The sequence below is a fragment of the Anabrus simplex genome, chromosome 5, assembly GCF_040414725.1.
Source record: "Anabrus simplex isolate iqAnaSimp1 chromosome 5, ASM4041472v1, whole genome shotgun sequence".
Classification (NCBI taxonomy): Eukaryota; Metazoa; Arthropoda; class Insecta; order Orthoptera; family Tettigoniidae; genus Anabrus; species Anabrus simplex.
This window is the reverse complement of record NC_090269.1, coordinates 301,491,309-301,506,967: the sequence shown is the minus strand read 5'-3', so window position 1 is coordinate 301,506,967 and position 15,659 is coordinate 301,491,309. Positions and strand designations below refer to the sequence as shown.

Here is a 15,659-nt window from a genome sequence, read left to right as displayed (position 1 = left end):
CTGTCCTAAATGCAGATCAGTATTGTCAGTATTGATTGATTGATTGATTGACTGATCGATTGGTTGACTGGAGTGCGTTAGAATTACGAAGGTGGTTTGAAAAGTCTGTGCAAAGTCCGAGAGATGGCACCACCGGCGCGTATCGAGGTCATGTTTAGTTAGTAGCATCTCTTGAATGAACGCACACCAAGTTTCAGCCATATTGGTCTACTTTTTTGTGTTTGGTATTCGTGTGAATCAAGGAAGTCGAGTGATTTTCAAGAAATGGACAAAAAAGAATTTCGTGTGGTGATTAAACATTACTTTATGAAAGGCAAAACGCCTCAGGAGACTAAAGAGAAGCTTGATAAACATTATGGTGACTCTGCACCTTTGATTAGAACAGTTTATAAGTGGTTTCAACATTTTCGGACTGGCCACATGGGCACAAGTGACGCTGAACAGTCTGGACGGCCTGTGGAGGTTTCGACTCCAGAAATCATCGATCAAATCCATGATATGGTGATGGATAACAGAAGAGTTAAGGTGCGTGAGATTGCTATGTTGTGGGTATCTTGACTGAACGGGTACATAATATTTTGCATAAACATTTGAACATGAGAAAGCTATCCGCAAGATGGGTGCCGCGATTGCTCACGCTTGACCAAAAACGGAATCGTGTGAAGTGTTGCGAGGATGGTTTGCAACTGTCCCAGAAGAATCTGGAGGACTTTAAGCCTTGGTTTGTCACTGTGGATGAAACATGGATACATTACTATACTCCTGAGACCAAACAACAATCTAAACAATGGGTTACCCCCACTACCCCATCCTTCCGCCCTGCCTTAGTTCCATTCCCCCACAAGAGCTCCGCCTCCTTCCTTCCCCTCGCCTCCTTTACCGTTGCCCACACACTTCGTCCGGCTCCGTCTGTGTAACAACACGTTTACATGCTGCTCAAGGTGAGTCAAATCATCATTCAACGATTCTAATGTTTCTAGTAACTTCCACACATTGCTTCCAACGTCTAACTTGGCTATTTCTCCTTCAGGTTCAAATTGAAGTGGGAATTCATGTCTAATTACATCACGATCTTATATGATCAAAGTAAACTTCCCTGGAACCACCTAATATCTAAAGGAACAAATGTCATTCACATAGACAGCGTACAACTGCAAAAATTCACTTATCCCGGATGCACACAGACTGAATTATGTAACGAACAGCCGGAATTTTAAGAATTTTATATCACACCAATTGTATCATAATTTTATCGTATTTCATGTATCACCACATTAATTGTATGTTATTTTATAATGAGTTAAAATGTGTTTTAGATGTTTTAGGAATATATGTCTTGTTTTAATTTGTAGTCAAGGCTGATGATGGCACATAGATGCCGAAACTAGTACCATTTGACTATTTGACATGTGATTAAATCACAATAAAACGTCATTGTATTGAATAGGTGGACCTTGAAAGAATTTAATTTTACTGTTACCAAGGGGGAATCTGAACCAAAAAAGGCAAAGACCGTTCCTTCAGCCGGAAAGGTTATGGCGACTGTCTTTTGGGATTCACAAGGGATAATCCTCCTCGACTATCTGGAAAAGGGTAAAACTATCACAGGTGCATATTATTCAATGTTATTGGACCATTTGAAAACACAGCTGCAAGAAAAACGCCCACGATTGGCCCACAAGAAAGTCCTTTTCCATCACGACAACGCACCAGCACACACCTCCGTAGTTGTGGTTGCAAAATTAATGGAAATAGGATTCCAACTCGTTTCACATCGCCCCTGTTCTCCAGACTTGGCTCCCTTGGACTACTATTTGTTCCCCAATTTGAAGAAATGGTTGGCGGGACAAAGATTTTTTCAAACGAGGAAGTGATTGCAAACACTAATGGATATTTTGCAGACAAATCCTATTATTCGGAAGGGATCAACAAACTAGAACATTGTTGGATGAAGTGTATAAGTGTAAAAGGAGACTATGTCAAAAAATTAAAAAAGTTTACCCCAAACACATAAGTCGTTTTTATTTTTGCACGGACTTTTCAAACGCCCCTCGTACATTTACAAAATGTCTCTTCTCCTGTATACTGTATAACAAGGACTGCCATTATTGTTTCAAAGTTGTCTGTTATTCTTTAACACAACTAGATTTAAAGGCAATGCCGAATAATTGTATTATGCAATTTCTTTGCAAATATGTTGATAATTATGTAGTGGTGACATTGTTGCAGTATGAGATGAAGGAAAACAATTTATCTACAAGTTATGGTGCAGTAATGCTTTTAAGTCTTGTGCTTCATGTAGTTTTCTGCTAAGTTATAGTGGTTTTACATACATTTTTTTATATTTACACTGACTGACAGAGCAAATGCAACACCAAGAAGGAGTGGTTCGAAAGGGATGAAAGTTCGGGAAAAAACAGAGACGGCACGGACGAATAATTGATGTTTATTTCAAATCGATATGCAGGTTACACAATGCGCACGGCATCGACTCAGTAGGATTTAGGACCACGGCGAGCGGCGATGCACACAGAAACACGTCGAGGTACAGAGTCAATAAGAGTGCGGATGGTGTCCTGAGGGATGGTTCTCCATTCTCTGTCAACCATTTGCCACAGTTGGTCGTCCGTACGAGGCTGGGGCAGAGTTTGCAAACGGCGTCCAATGAGATCCCACACGTGTTCGATTGGTGAGAGATCCGGAGAGTACGCTGGCCACGGAAGCATCTGTACACCTCGTAGAGCCTGTTGGGAGATGCGACCAGTGTGTGGGCGAGCATTATCCTGCTGAAACAGAGCATTGGGCAGCCCCTGAAGGTACGAGAGTGCCACCGGCCGCAGCACATGCTGCACGTAGCGGTAGGCATTTAACGTGCCTTGAATACGCACTAGAGGTGACGTAGAATCATACGCAATAGCGCCCCAAACCATGATGCCGCGTTGTCTAGCGGTAGGGCGCTCCACAGTTACTGCCGGATTTGACCTTTCTCCACGCCGACGCCACACTTGTCTGCGTTGACTATCACTAACAGAACAGAAGCGTGACTCATCGGAGAACACGACGTTCCGCCATTCCCTCATCCAAGTCGCTCTAGCCCGGCACCATGCCAGGCGTGCACGTCTATGCTGTGGAGTCAATGGTAGTCTTCTGAGCAGACGCCGGGAGTGCAGGCCTCCTTCAACCAATCGACGGGAAATTGTTCTGGTCGATATTGGAACAGCCAGGGTGTCTTGCACATACTGAAGAATGGCGGTTGATGTGGCGTGCGGGGCTGCCACCGCTTGGCGGCGGATGCGCCGATCCTCGCGTGCTGACGTCACTCGGGCTGCGCCTGGACCCCTCGCACGTGCCAGATGTCCCTGCGCCAAGCATCTTCGCCACAGGCGCTGCACTGTGGACACATCCCTATGGGTATCGGCTGCGATTTGACGAAGCGACCAACCTGCCCTTCTCAGCCCGATCACCATACCCCTCGTAAAGTCGTCTGTCTGCTGGAAATGCCTCCGTTGACGGCGGCCTGGCATTCTTAGCTATACACGTGTCCTGTGGCACACGACAACACGTTCTACAATGACTGTCGGCTGAGAAATCACGGTACGAAGTGGGCCATTCGCCAACGCCGTGTCCCATTTATCGTTCGCTACGTGCGCAGCACAGCGGCGCATTTCACATCATGAGCATACCTCAGTGACGTCAGTCTACCCTGCAATTGGCATAAAGTTCTGACCACTCCTTCTTGGTGTTGCATTTGCTCTGTCAGTCAGTGTATACATTTGGACATACTTTTTGTCAGGTGTTTACTGTTAGATTCGTTTCCATGCTAGATAATGGCAAAAAAACTGTCAAATGAAGATCCAAACCAAACCAAACCCCATGGCACTACAGCCCTTGAAGGGCCTTGGGCCTACCATGCGACCACTGCTCAGCCCGAAGGCCTGCAGATTACGATGTGCCGTGTGGTCAGCACGACGAATCCTCTCGGTTGTTATTCTTGGCTTTCTAGACCGGAGCCGCTATCTCATCGTCAGATAGCTACTTAATTCTAATCACGTAGGCTGAGTGGACCTCGAACCAGCCCTCAGGTCCAGGTAAAAATTCCTGACCTGTCTGGGAATCGAATCCGGGGCCTCTGGGTAAGAGGAAGGCATGCTACCCCTACACCATGGGGCGGGCGTCAAATGAAGATAGTGTGACAAAACAGTGTAATAGTTCCTGCTCCCTTGAGAAAAGGGAGAAAACGTACCAGGAGTGAGGATGAGTGGAGGAAAAATGTTAAACAAAAAGTCTATGCTCAGAAGAGACTACCACAGATGCCAAAGTATACACACGTCAGTAGTGTTTTGTATTGTAAAGAGTTATCTATGCAGGACGTTCATAAATTTTGTCTGTCCTATACCGAGAGAGGAAAAGTTTATCAAGACAGTTTTGTTCAGAAATACAGTATACTCATAGTGAATCTCCACGAAGTTGTAGAGTGGCAGATGAAAGAAAACAAAGTAATGAAAGTTGGAATTGCTATTTTGTGCCCAGCACCAGGGACAAGGAAACGTAACTAATACAGGTATGCAAGATGCTTTTCTGTAACATCCTAGATATAAATGAGAATAGAATACAAGGAATCATTTTCAATATGGATACTCCCCAAAGAGAAAAGAGGCGGTGACCATGTTTCTCACTGCTATCAGTCCAGAAGGGTTGTTGTGAAGGAATTTGTTGAGAGCCTTGTCCTCTAGAATCAGACTGTTGAAGGGCAGCCCAAGTATCATGCCATTATTTGCCGAGCTACTTATCAATAGCAAACCTTCACCAACAGTATAATAGGAATGTCATTGATAATTTAAAAGTGAAGTACTCTTATTTTCACAATATCTTCGTGAAAGATTACCTCCTAAGTTTTAGGTCACCAGCAGTTGACATTTGATCCAAATGCATCCAATACCGACTCGGAATTAAAGGAGGTGACATTTCCTATGAAACAGTATTAGCTGTACACAAGTGGAAGAGTGAGGCATCCCTTCCCTTTTGAGGGATCAAGAGACAGGAGAAATTACATACTCCGTTGACTACAATAGAGTAAAATAATATATTATTATTGGTCCACCTTTTCAATACAAAATGAAAATTACATAGGTTGACTAGTTTCGACCTAGTAATAGGTCATCATCAGCCTGAAGTAAATTAAAGCATAAATATCGAAGAAAACATAAACAATGTAAACACAAGTACAGTCTTTTTAAAGGTACATACCATGTGGGAAATTGAGTAGTGATATATTAAAAATAATAACTCTTCCAATTGACGAAGCACTGAGCGGAAGTTATGTAAAGTTCGGTGCGCCGTATATTATAAAAGTCCACTGTGCACTAAATGATGTAATAAAGAAGAATAGTAGGTTGAATGCTGGCTTCTTCTTAGCTGTTGTATATTCGAAGAAGATTACGTCGTATTTTACTCTATTGTAATCACAGTTCAATACGGATCTATCATTATGAAACTTATTTCTTTTAATTACTCCGTTGACTGCCAGAAAAAACAAGTATTACCTAAAATACTTAAGCAGGCAGCTTATTATAGCTGCCAGTTGTATTTATACAACTTCACAATCTGTGAGGGCACTTCAAAAAATGAACAGTTTAAAGACAAAGTTTTTATCTAAGCATGGACTGAGGCAGTCTGTGCCAAAGGTTCAGCACAGATTTCTTTAGCAGTCTTCCAGTGTTAACAAAATACTACCATGGAAGGCTACAGTAAAATTGGGCTGTTCTCAGATGGGTGCGGGGGCCAGAACAAGAATTCTTCCATGATCTGTATGCTTATGTGCTGGTTGAGTGTCTGTGCCCCAAGCAACATTAAGGAAATAGAGTTCATATTCCCCATACCAGGTCACTAATTCATCCCATCGGATTGAGTTTTCGGAAGAATAGAACTTGAACTCCAAAAGACAGACACAATAATTCAACGTGATGACTATCTGAAAATCTTTAATAATTATGGGACTGTTTTCAAATTAGTGGATGACTGTACAATTCACAAATGGAAAAATATCTCCCTGATGTACTTGAAGAAACCTCAACTGTGGCACTTCAGGTTTGCAACAACAAAGCAATTTATCTGATTTTTCATAAGGCACAATCCATTGCCAAATGGCTCCATTCTTCTCATAGGTGAGCCACACTATAACAATAACATAGGAGCAGCAAAGAAAGTCCTCAAGCCTGGTATTAATTTTCCTGATTTTAACCTTCATATTGTTCCAACAAACATTCCTATTAAAGAAGTAAAGAAAACAGATGTGAATAAACTGCTGAGTTTGCATTTTGGTGATAAATGGGAGGCAAATCAGGTCCTTAAGTCCTATAAAGACCTTGTTAATAGAGACACTAATTAAGCTACTCCATCTGAGGCTGAAGATGAAGGGGTATTGATGGAAGACGTGGATGTTGTTTAACTCCTTCCAAAGACATTTAAAGTTTTTAAATCACCTGGGAACTTAACATTAATATTCACTTAAGAGTTAGATGCCTTAGATTACTATGAAATTCTTGAGCTTTTAAAAAATTTAATTATGCTGGTTACTAGTACACTTTACTTTTAATCTAGTTGTCTAGTTTTTGCATGTTTAATAAATAATTTCAAATGTATTTCCAAAACATCTCTTATCCTTTCTATATTTCCAAAATGTCCCTTCTCCAAATAATTTGTATTAATATCTAATTATATGGTATTAAGTGAATACTTTGATTCTAGGGAATCATGGAAAATACAACAATTAACTAGAAGGAGGTTTGAGGGAGTCAGATTCAAAATTCCATTTTCTATTAGATTTTTCTCATTCCTCTGAACTAGAAGCTGCTGGAGAAAGGATGTTTTGAAAATGTGTTCCTCTGATATAGTGTATTGAAAGGTGGATAACCTCATACCTATTCTCCTGATTACAAACTTTCTGGAATCATTCAATCCATAACATACAGCCAGCAGATTTTATTGCAGGAATAAAATTTTGCGATTGGCTAATGAATATTGTTCGACCCTGCGGTGTAGGAGTAGCGTGCTTGCCTCTTACCTCAAGGCCCCGGGTTTGATTCCTGGCCACATCAGGGACTTTTACTTCATCCTGAGTGTTGGTTTGAGTCTTCTCAGACTATGTGATTACAGTTGAGGAGCTCTCTGATGGTAAGATGGCAACTCCAGTCTAGAAAAAGAAGAGTAACGACCAAAGGATTTGTCACACCGACCATGCGTCACCTTGTAATCTGCAGGCCTTTGGGTTGAGTAGCAGTCACTTTGTTGGCCAAGGCACTTCAGGGCTGTAGTGCCATGGGGATTATCGTTCTGTGATGAGATTTTATTTGACGTAAATAAATATCACAGGAGAACACGTTCACTTCCTTATATAATTTACTTTATTCACAATGTACGTCACAAACAATTATACAAAGTCGCATATGACACTATATACAACACTCAATAGCGGAGTACCCTGAAGTCGATTCTGACAAGTACAGATATCGACAACACTGACGTGCGCACTATAACATACTCTCTCTTGAATTCACCGCCTCACTCACTTGAGACCAATACTCAGACTCCACCTCGGAGCCCAACAGTCACTCCCAGTTCATCACTTGTCTGAGTCCCAGGAACTAAGAACTGCGAACTTAGAACTGCCTTCTCTGACTGACAGCTCGATTTTTATACTACTCGATCAACCATCTAGAATGATCGACTTCTGGAAGAGTTCTTGCAACACTCTAATGAAACACACTCGAAACATCGATCGACCAGCTAATCAAATGGATACTCGAACTTTCCTTCAGTATTTAAAAACACCTATCGAAATATCTACAACATTCGTAATGTCTCTACATGTATCTGGATAATAAAACCTTACAGTAAGTTTCCAGAACCTTTCCTATATACCAAATTGTAATACAATAAGTTTAACATACGAACATTATGGAATTTTCTACCACTTTCGACTCTATAGATTTTGAGGTTATACAAATCTATACTACATATTTACAGGGAAATCATATATTAATCATATTTAATCTTTAATAAAATATAATTTAGCCTTATATAAACTATAATTAAAATACACTTAAGAAAATGGAAATTGCAACACCATGAAGGCATTGGTCGTTTATGTTGATTTTCAAGATATGGAACGATGCCATGTAGGTATGTAAACGATCAAAGTTTCAGACCCATTGGATTGTTGCTACAGGCCTCCCCACGTGATTGGTCGCGGAGGAATCAACTCCAGTATACGGACTCTGGTGTGGCGTAGTTGACTTGCAGTCTGTGCAGTGAAGTGTTCCCTGTCAAACATCCCTCAACAACAGAGAACAGCACGCTATCAACAACTGTCGTTTGAGAGGGCTCGGATAATTGGGCTGTGTGAGGCTGGACGCTAAGGACTGTCACTGCACTTGTTGGCCGACAGGCATCTACGGTACAATGTGTATGGCAGCTGTGGTCAAATGAAGGTACCCACACTCATAGACCTGGCACAGGCCCAGCGCGACAGACAACTGTGAGAGAGGATCGCCGCATCATTCGGAAGGCCCAGATGGAACCCCATGCAACAGCAGCGCAAATTCGAGCAGCTGTGGCACCCCACGTTACACAACAAACAGTTGGTAATCGCCTGCGTGCAGGTGGCTTACGAGCCCATTTCCCTGGAGAAGGTGTTCCATTGACCCCACAGCAGCGACGTGTAAGGCTGGCCTGGTGTCGAGAAAGATCGACGTGGGTCGACGAATGGCATAGGATCATCTTTATTGATAAATCGCGCTTCTGTCTTGCCTGCAGTGATCGCCGGAATCTTGTCCGCCGACGTACCAGGGAGAGGGGCCGCCCAGATCTTATTGTCGAGAGGCACACAGGGCCAACACCAAGCATTATGGTCTGGTGAGCTATTGGCTTTAATGTGAAATCACAATTAGTGCTTGTTGAGGGCACTGTGACTGCTCGACAGTACGTTGATAGGGTACTCAATCCAGTGGTTGTCCCTATGATGGTGAACATTACTAATGGGATGTTTCAGCAGGACAAAGCCCGGGTTCACACTGCACGCATCTCCAGAGAAGCTCTCCACAACATCACAACCTTAGAATGGCCCGCCAGATCCCCAGACCTCAGTCCTATTGAGCACGTGTGGGACCTGATGGGTCGACAACTGGCCAACCGTCCTCAGCCACCCACAACTCTGGAACAACTGATCCATGCAGTGCAGCAAGTATGGGCCACAATCCCTCAGGAAGCGATCCAGGGCCTTATTGACTCCATGCCTCGATGAATTCATCAATGTATTGCAGCTCGTGTTGGGCACATCTTGTATTGATTGTTGTCCAAACTTGCGGTCAGAGGGACCTGAAGGTGTAATCATCGAAGCACAACCGAACACTCGTCCTGCATGTTCAATTGCAGCAATGTAGCACTATTCCTTCTGGGTGTTGCAATTTCCATTTTCTTCAGTGTATATTAAACATAATAATTGATGGTTTTACACCAATTACGATGTCGTACTTATGACAGGATTTTGTTTGTGTAATGAATAGTGTCAGTGATGGTATCATGGATCCGAACTTTTTTTTTTATGAGTGAAGAATGGTTTTGTTTGAGTGGCTATGTCATTTCACAGAACAGTGGGATCTGGGATACAGAGAACCCACACATTTTACAGCTGAGACCTCTGCACAATGTGAAGGTGGATATATGGTGCACTTTTAGTGCCCGATGAATTTTTGGTCCAATATTTTTTTCAAGATACGATTACTTCTGACCGTTACATTCACAACATTCTTGAATCATTTTTTTTGCTGAACTGACTAAAGAAGAAAAAATGTACTGCTGTTTCCAGCAGGATGATGCAATGGCCCATATGGCGCGTAATTCTTTGCGACGGTGGCAGGAAGTGTTCGATGATGATCAAATCTTCAGTAAAGGCTTATGGACTCCTCGTTTGCCTGATTTAAGTACATGTGACTTTTATCTATGGGGAAATCTCAAAGGAAATGTTTACAGGAATAATTCTGGAACTGCAGAAAAATTAGAAATCAAAATTTGGATCACTGTGCGTTCCATCAGTGTCCATGAACTGCAAAGTGTATTTCAAAATCTCATTACAAGATGTGAAGCATGCATTACAGCTCAAGGAAATAACTTTCAACATCTACTGTAAATACTGGTGATTTCAGTTTTATTTACAGTAGAACTTCTGTTATCCAGAACACTTTTAACTGAAATACCGTTTAATTGAAATGACCAAAAATAAATATTTTCGAATTGAGGGAATGTTGCTTGTTGCGTTATATTATGACAAAGGGGATGAGTATGGATTGCGTGGCCTCTGACCTTGAGTGCCTCCTTGCCTTCTCTATTGACAACCCTGTTTTACCCCTTTCATTAGTTTCATTGTTTGCTGCATTAAGTTATGGCAAAGGGGGTTTGAGTAATGGAATACGTGGACTTCAGCCTTGACTGTCCCCTTCCTTTCTCCGTTGCCAACTCAGTTTGTGAAGTGGCAAATCAAAGCCTTCTGATGTTCTGCTAATGAAATGGTGCTGTGACATATTGGCTAGAAAATGATGTGAAAAGATAAAACAAAAGGTAGTAGACGACTTTTTCAAAAAATTGTGCCATATGTACAGTATAAGTATATGCACTATGGAACATGGTTTGTTCTAAACATGTACAGTAGTTTGGGTTTATTAAAATGCTTTGTTAGCATTGTATATTTATTGTCTTTATTAACTTTAATCTAAAACATCAAAAAATGTGTCTTAACTATAAAAATATTATTTTAATTATTATCCAAATTTTTCATTATCTGAAACCATCTTTCCTTTCTTTGCTCCAGTATCAGAGGTTCTACTGTATTTATTTATTTATTTATTTATTTATTTATTTATTTATTTATTTATTTATTTGTTTGTTTGTTTGTTTGTTTGCTTGTTTGTTTGTTTGTTTGTTTCTTTATTTATTTATTTATTTATTTATTTATTTATTTATTTATTTATTTATTTATTTATTTATTTATTTATTTTGTTCTGAGGTATCTGTGGAACAGCAGAGGTGAAAGAAGGTGCGGGGGTGAACAGGTCCCAAAATACAAAATTAAGGTTAAGATAAAATTTAACAAGGATATATTTTTTTTAGCAAAATCAAGAAATAACAAGAATGGCAGGTACAGAGTAGCAAGGCAACAAAAGTACAATTACAGTATTCACAGGATTTGGGCTTCGAGCCCCGGACTCTCAATTCTTGAGCAATTAGCCCAACTTTACGATATACACAATTCAACAAAGGGGCAGAAGACCCCTATCATGCCCAGGAGCACTTGCTCCCAATTACACAGTAAAGCCTCCTCGAGGCGCGCAGGAAACAAAATTTTTTGAAAGAGCAATCTGCTCTTAAGTACGAGCCTATCCAAGGCCACACCAAATTCCACTTTCAAGTTGTCCTCCAAGGACACGAAAACAGGGGTAAAATACCCAACCTACTGAGGCCTATTAAGTAAGGAAAGGTTAATTACGTGGCCTCTAAAATACCAACTTGAGAGGAGGCGTTCTTGCACTCCTAACACACTTTATATAAAATCTACTTGGCACTAGACCGTTACTGCAAGGGCTAATCCCATACTAAAGAGGTGACTTTAGAATGAAACAATTTACATTACGTTAAGGAAGAAACGGTTGTGAAAAATAAGTTCATCTCAATGCAATATGAGTGGGAGCTCGAGAGGGTTAAGCACTCTCTATCCCAATATGTAGCTTAAAAGAGAATAGATACTAAGTGTCTTTACATTTTAGGGAAAAGCTACATGGTGGAAAAGCTTTGGACCTGCCCCGAGAGTTAAACTGCTGAGCTAACAAGAAAAGAAGTTATTTAACGGCCATTACCTTGTTGTTGAACTGTTGCCCGAAGAAAGAGGCGCTTCCCGCCCCCTGCTACGTACTTTACACACTGAAAGATGTTACTGAAGTGGCCCGGAGACCCGAGAATCAGCAGTTTATATACTCTCGCGGAAAGTTCGAGGCGTTTCAGGAATGAGAACACCCTCCCACAAGAATTTTATTGGCTAGGGTTAAGCAACATATCCAATTTGGAGAAGATACACCTGATTGGTCATAAATTAATTAAAGAAATTCGGGATTGGCTAAATTCAAAACAAGGGGAAAGAAAGGGTTATACAGCCAACTTAAACAATAACAGAAAGAAATTTAACAAGAAACAAACTTCTGAAATAAAAATTTCTCCAAATTCTTTCACTTCGCACTAGGGTGCACCATTCTAGTTCTTCAGTAGTGTCCTCTAGAAGAGAATGTTCACACTTCTTACTACAGGCAAAACAAAAATACATCGAAAACGACCCAGTTCAGAAACTTCAAAATTTTCAAGTAGTGACATCTTCTGAGAAACTTGAAAATTAACACATTTGATAAAGTTCAGACTTCCTCCAGTAGGGGAGTTTCAACTGGCGCAAAGTTTGAATTAGCGACGTGGAGGTGTACCACCCGGTACATATTTATTTATTTATTTATTTATTTATTTATTTGTATTCAGCTGGTAAGTGTAGTTTCTTTAGATGTAATCATGCCCCTTCTTTGAGAAAAGGCATCTCCAAAAACCATTGAAAGCAGTTAGTGGGACATAAAAAATTAAAATTATTATTATTATTATTATTATTATTATTATTATTATTATTATTATCATCATCATCATCATCTTTGAGACGACTATGTCTGCTCGCCATTGTGAGCACTATGCTCGCTGTCACCCCTTCTCTGCGCTCCTATCCCTCGGTTCTCCGCTACAGGGTCTTTATGCTCCCTGTATTATGTCATTGGGACATGTACAGTAGCCCAATTACCTCTTTGACAGATATTCTTCATAATATATCAATATCTTCCATAAAGGAAATTGGTATCTTATGTAACATCTTCAAAGAGTAAATTAATCTTGGCCATATATATTATGTTCATCTAATAACACTGTCAGTGAGTTTAGATCATCCTCTAAATTTTTAAATGTCTTACTAAACATATTTCGTCAGAGAGCTTCACACCAAGGTATTTTATAGTTTGTGTCCCTCAGGGTATCTGATCATTGAAATTTCTCTGAGTTTACTGTGTTTGATATTTATTACATTTCATTTTGATTCATTTAGATGAAGATGTATTTCTACCAGACTACTAATAGCAAAATCCAATAACGATCGTGCAGATGTTTTATCTTTCTGTCTAAAACAACGTCATCAGAAAATCTTCGGTAGTTATATTTTCAATTTGAGAGGAAGGCTCATATCCATACAGTTTCAGAATTGCTGGATCTGTTAGATCTTTAATGATGTACTCAATCCCAGATATTAGAATCCATGGTGAATCAGTGATGAATGAAACCTTTGGCATTAAGAGATTCTTTTCCTCATGTAATAAATTCCCAGACATATCTGAATATATCAGAATATTGCTGTATTGATTTTGCAGATAATATTTTTTACCTTTTTAACTTTTTGTCCTGGATTTTATTATTTCAAAAATTGTAAAATGGTTTAAAGCACTGTATTTTCATCTCCTCAGGAATTTGTTAGAAGTAAAGCTGTGATTGCCCTCCATCACTTCTTGAAGGTGTGCCCAGACCAGTGTTACCATTATATCGTAAATGTCAAGGCGTTACTTAGTGACAAGGACCCTGGGGTGGTAGCTGTGGTCTTACAGTTTCTTGTGGATGCTGTACAGATAAATCAAGTATGTATGAGAAAAATATTATTAAAATATGTTCTGTCTAGAGAGGCATGCTATATAAGCTATTAGGATGTTGTTTTTATAGCATTTTATTTTGCTGGTGGTAAACACCATATTTAGGAATCTGAATGTTTAATGCGTTTGCAATTTTTTTTGGTGTACATTAGTATATTAACAATTAATTGTAGAATCAGTGTAACCAGACTGTCATTGTCTCATGAAGGTGATAAAAAGAGGTAATGGAAATGAGAACAATTATTTAGTTTTTCCTTAGTTTTCATTGTAAAGCTGTTTTTACCTTTTGTGTTAAATCTCCCAAAGAGTCTGTTAATTATAAGCAGTGCTTAAAGTGGGTCTGTATTTTATTTATTTATTTATTTATTTATTTATTTATTTATTTATTTATTTATTTATTTATTTATTTATTTATTTATTTATTTATTTATTTATTTATTTATTTATTTATTCATTTATTCATTCATTCATTCATTCAAGGAGCCTCCGTGGCTCAGGAGGCAGCACGTCGGCCTCTCACCACTGGGTTCTGTGGTTCAAATCCCTGTCACTCCATGTGAGATTTGTGCTGGACAAAGAGGAGGTGCAACAGGTTTTTCTCTGGGTATTCTGGTTTTCCCTGTCATCTTTCATTCCAGCAACACACTTCAATATCATTTCATTTCATCTATCAGTCAGCTGCCTGTGTGGATCAGTGGTACAGTGCCAGCCTCCGGATCCCAAGATAGCAGGTTCATACCTGGCAGAGGTAGTTGGATTTTTGAAGGGCAGAAAAAAATCTATTCGACACTCCATGTTGTACGATGTCGGCATTTAGAATATCTCTAGGACACATTTGGTGTTAAAACCCGACAAAATTAATTGAATCTCGCCCACAGACACCCAAGAGAGATTGGGTGTATTATCGGCACACTTTATCTGGATGCATTTGTGTACAGGGTTGAGGAGTAAGGAGGGAGCTGTCCCGGTTCCGGTAGTGCTGCCAACTGAATGAAAATGAAATCTGAATTGAATCGAGAATGTGATAGATCGATATGAAGTTTCTACACCGTTATTATCTTAAACCAACAACTGTGTCACATACACTATATATAACATTATATAACATTTCTCTATGTGAATCGTGTTCCTAGCATGAATTCTATAGTTTGGCTTTGCTGTGTAAACAACAACAGTACTAGTTCGTAAAGTGTACGCCAGATGTCGCGCAACGATGCTTATCATAATCTATGAGCTTCATCTCCGTATTGATTGCTACTACAATATAAAAATAATATAGAAGCCTCCACCTTATGAATACAATGTTTATTTACAAGATGCAGTAAATTCAGTACCGGTTTCGACTCCTGTGGGGTCATCCTCAGCTGTTATACATTAAATCGGTTTCAAAAACATCACATAAGGACTGATGTCTTCATATCACTGACCCAATTTGACAGATCATAAAAGTAAATATAACAGTAGTATAATGGATCATTTCTCATTGACTAGAAAGTTGCTTATTATGTAAAGTGTCATCTCATTGTAGCCTGAGTCTAGTAAACATCAAATAAAGTTTATAACGGTATATGTGGAATTATTACATATTTACATATATATTATTGGAACATACATTGTCTATTAAAAGCGAATCTATACACATAAAATTTGACCCGCTATAACAGGCCGTTTAAAAGTGGATGAAATGATAAAAACAAGATAAAATGGGTCCACATTTAACTCTAGTTTGTACTGGTTTGTTGTTGCTGAATTATTCTTGAAATATGGTAAGTACACAGTGTTTGTATTCTAATGTTTAAACTTGTGATAATTTTTGTTCATTCCGATGTTAATGCTACCAGATCTGGTAGTGAAATAATTAAAATCATTAGGGTATCATTGCTACCAGCCAGT

General features: G+C 39.6%; 1 protein-coding gene across 3 annotated transcripts in view; it reads left to right on the top strand.

Moving 5' to 3' along the window:
• Positions 1-15,659, top strand: part of LOC136874854 (AP-4 complex subunit epsilon-1) — a 163,568-nt gene that overhangs the window by 50,997 nt on the left and 96,912 nt on the right. For all 3 annotated transcript variants that reach the window (XM_067148535.2, XM_067148536.2, XM_067148534.2), the window contains one exon: positions 13,587-13,754. In XM_067148535.2, the coding sequence (XP_067004636.2) occupies positions 13,587-13,754 (168 nt within the window). The remainder of the gene's footprint in view (positions 1-13,586; positions 13,755-15,659) is intronic.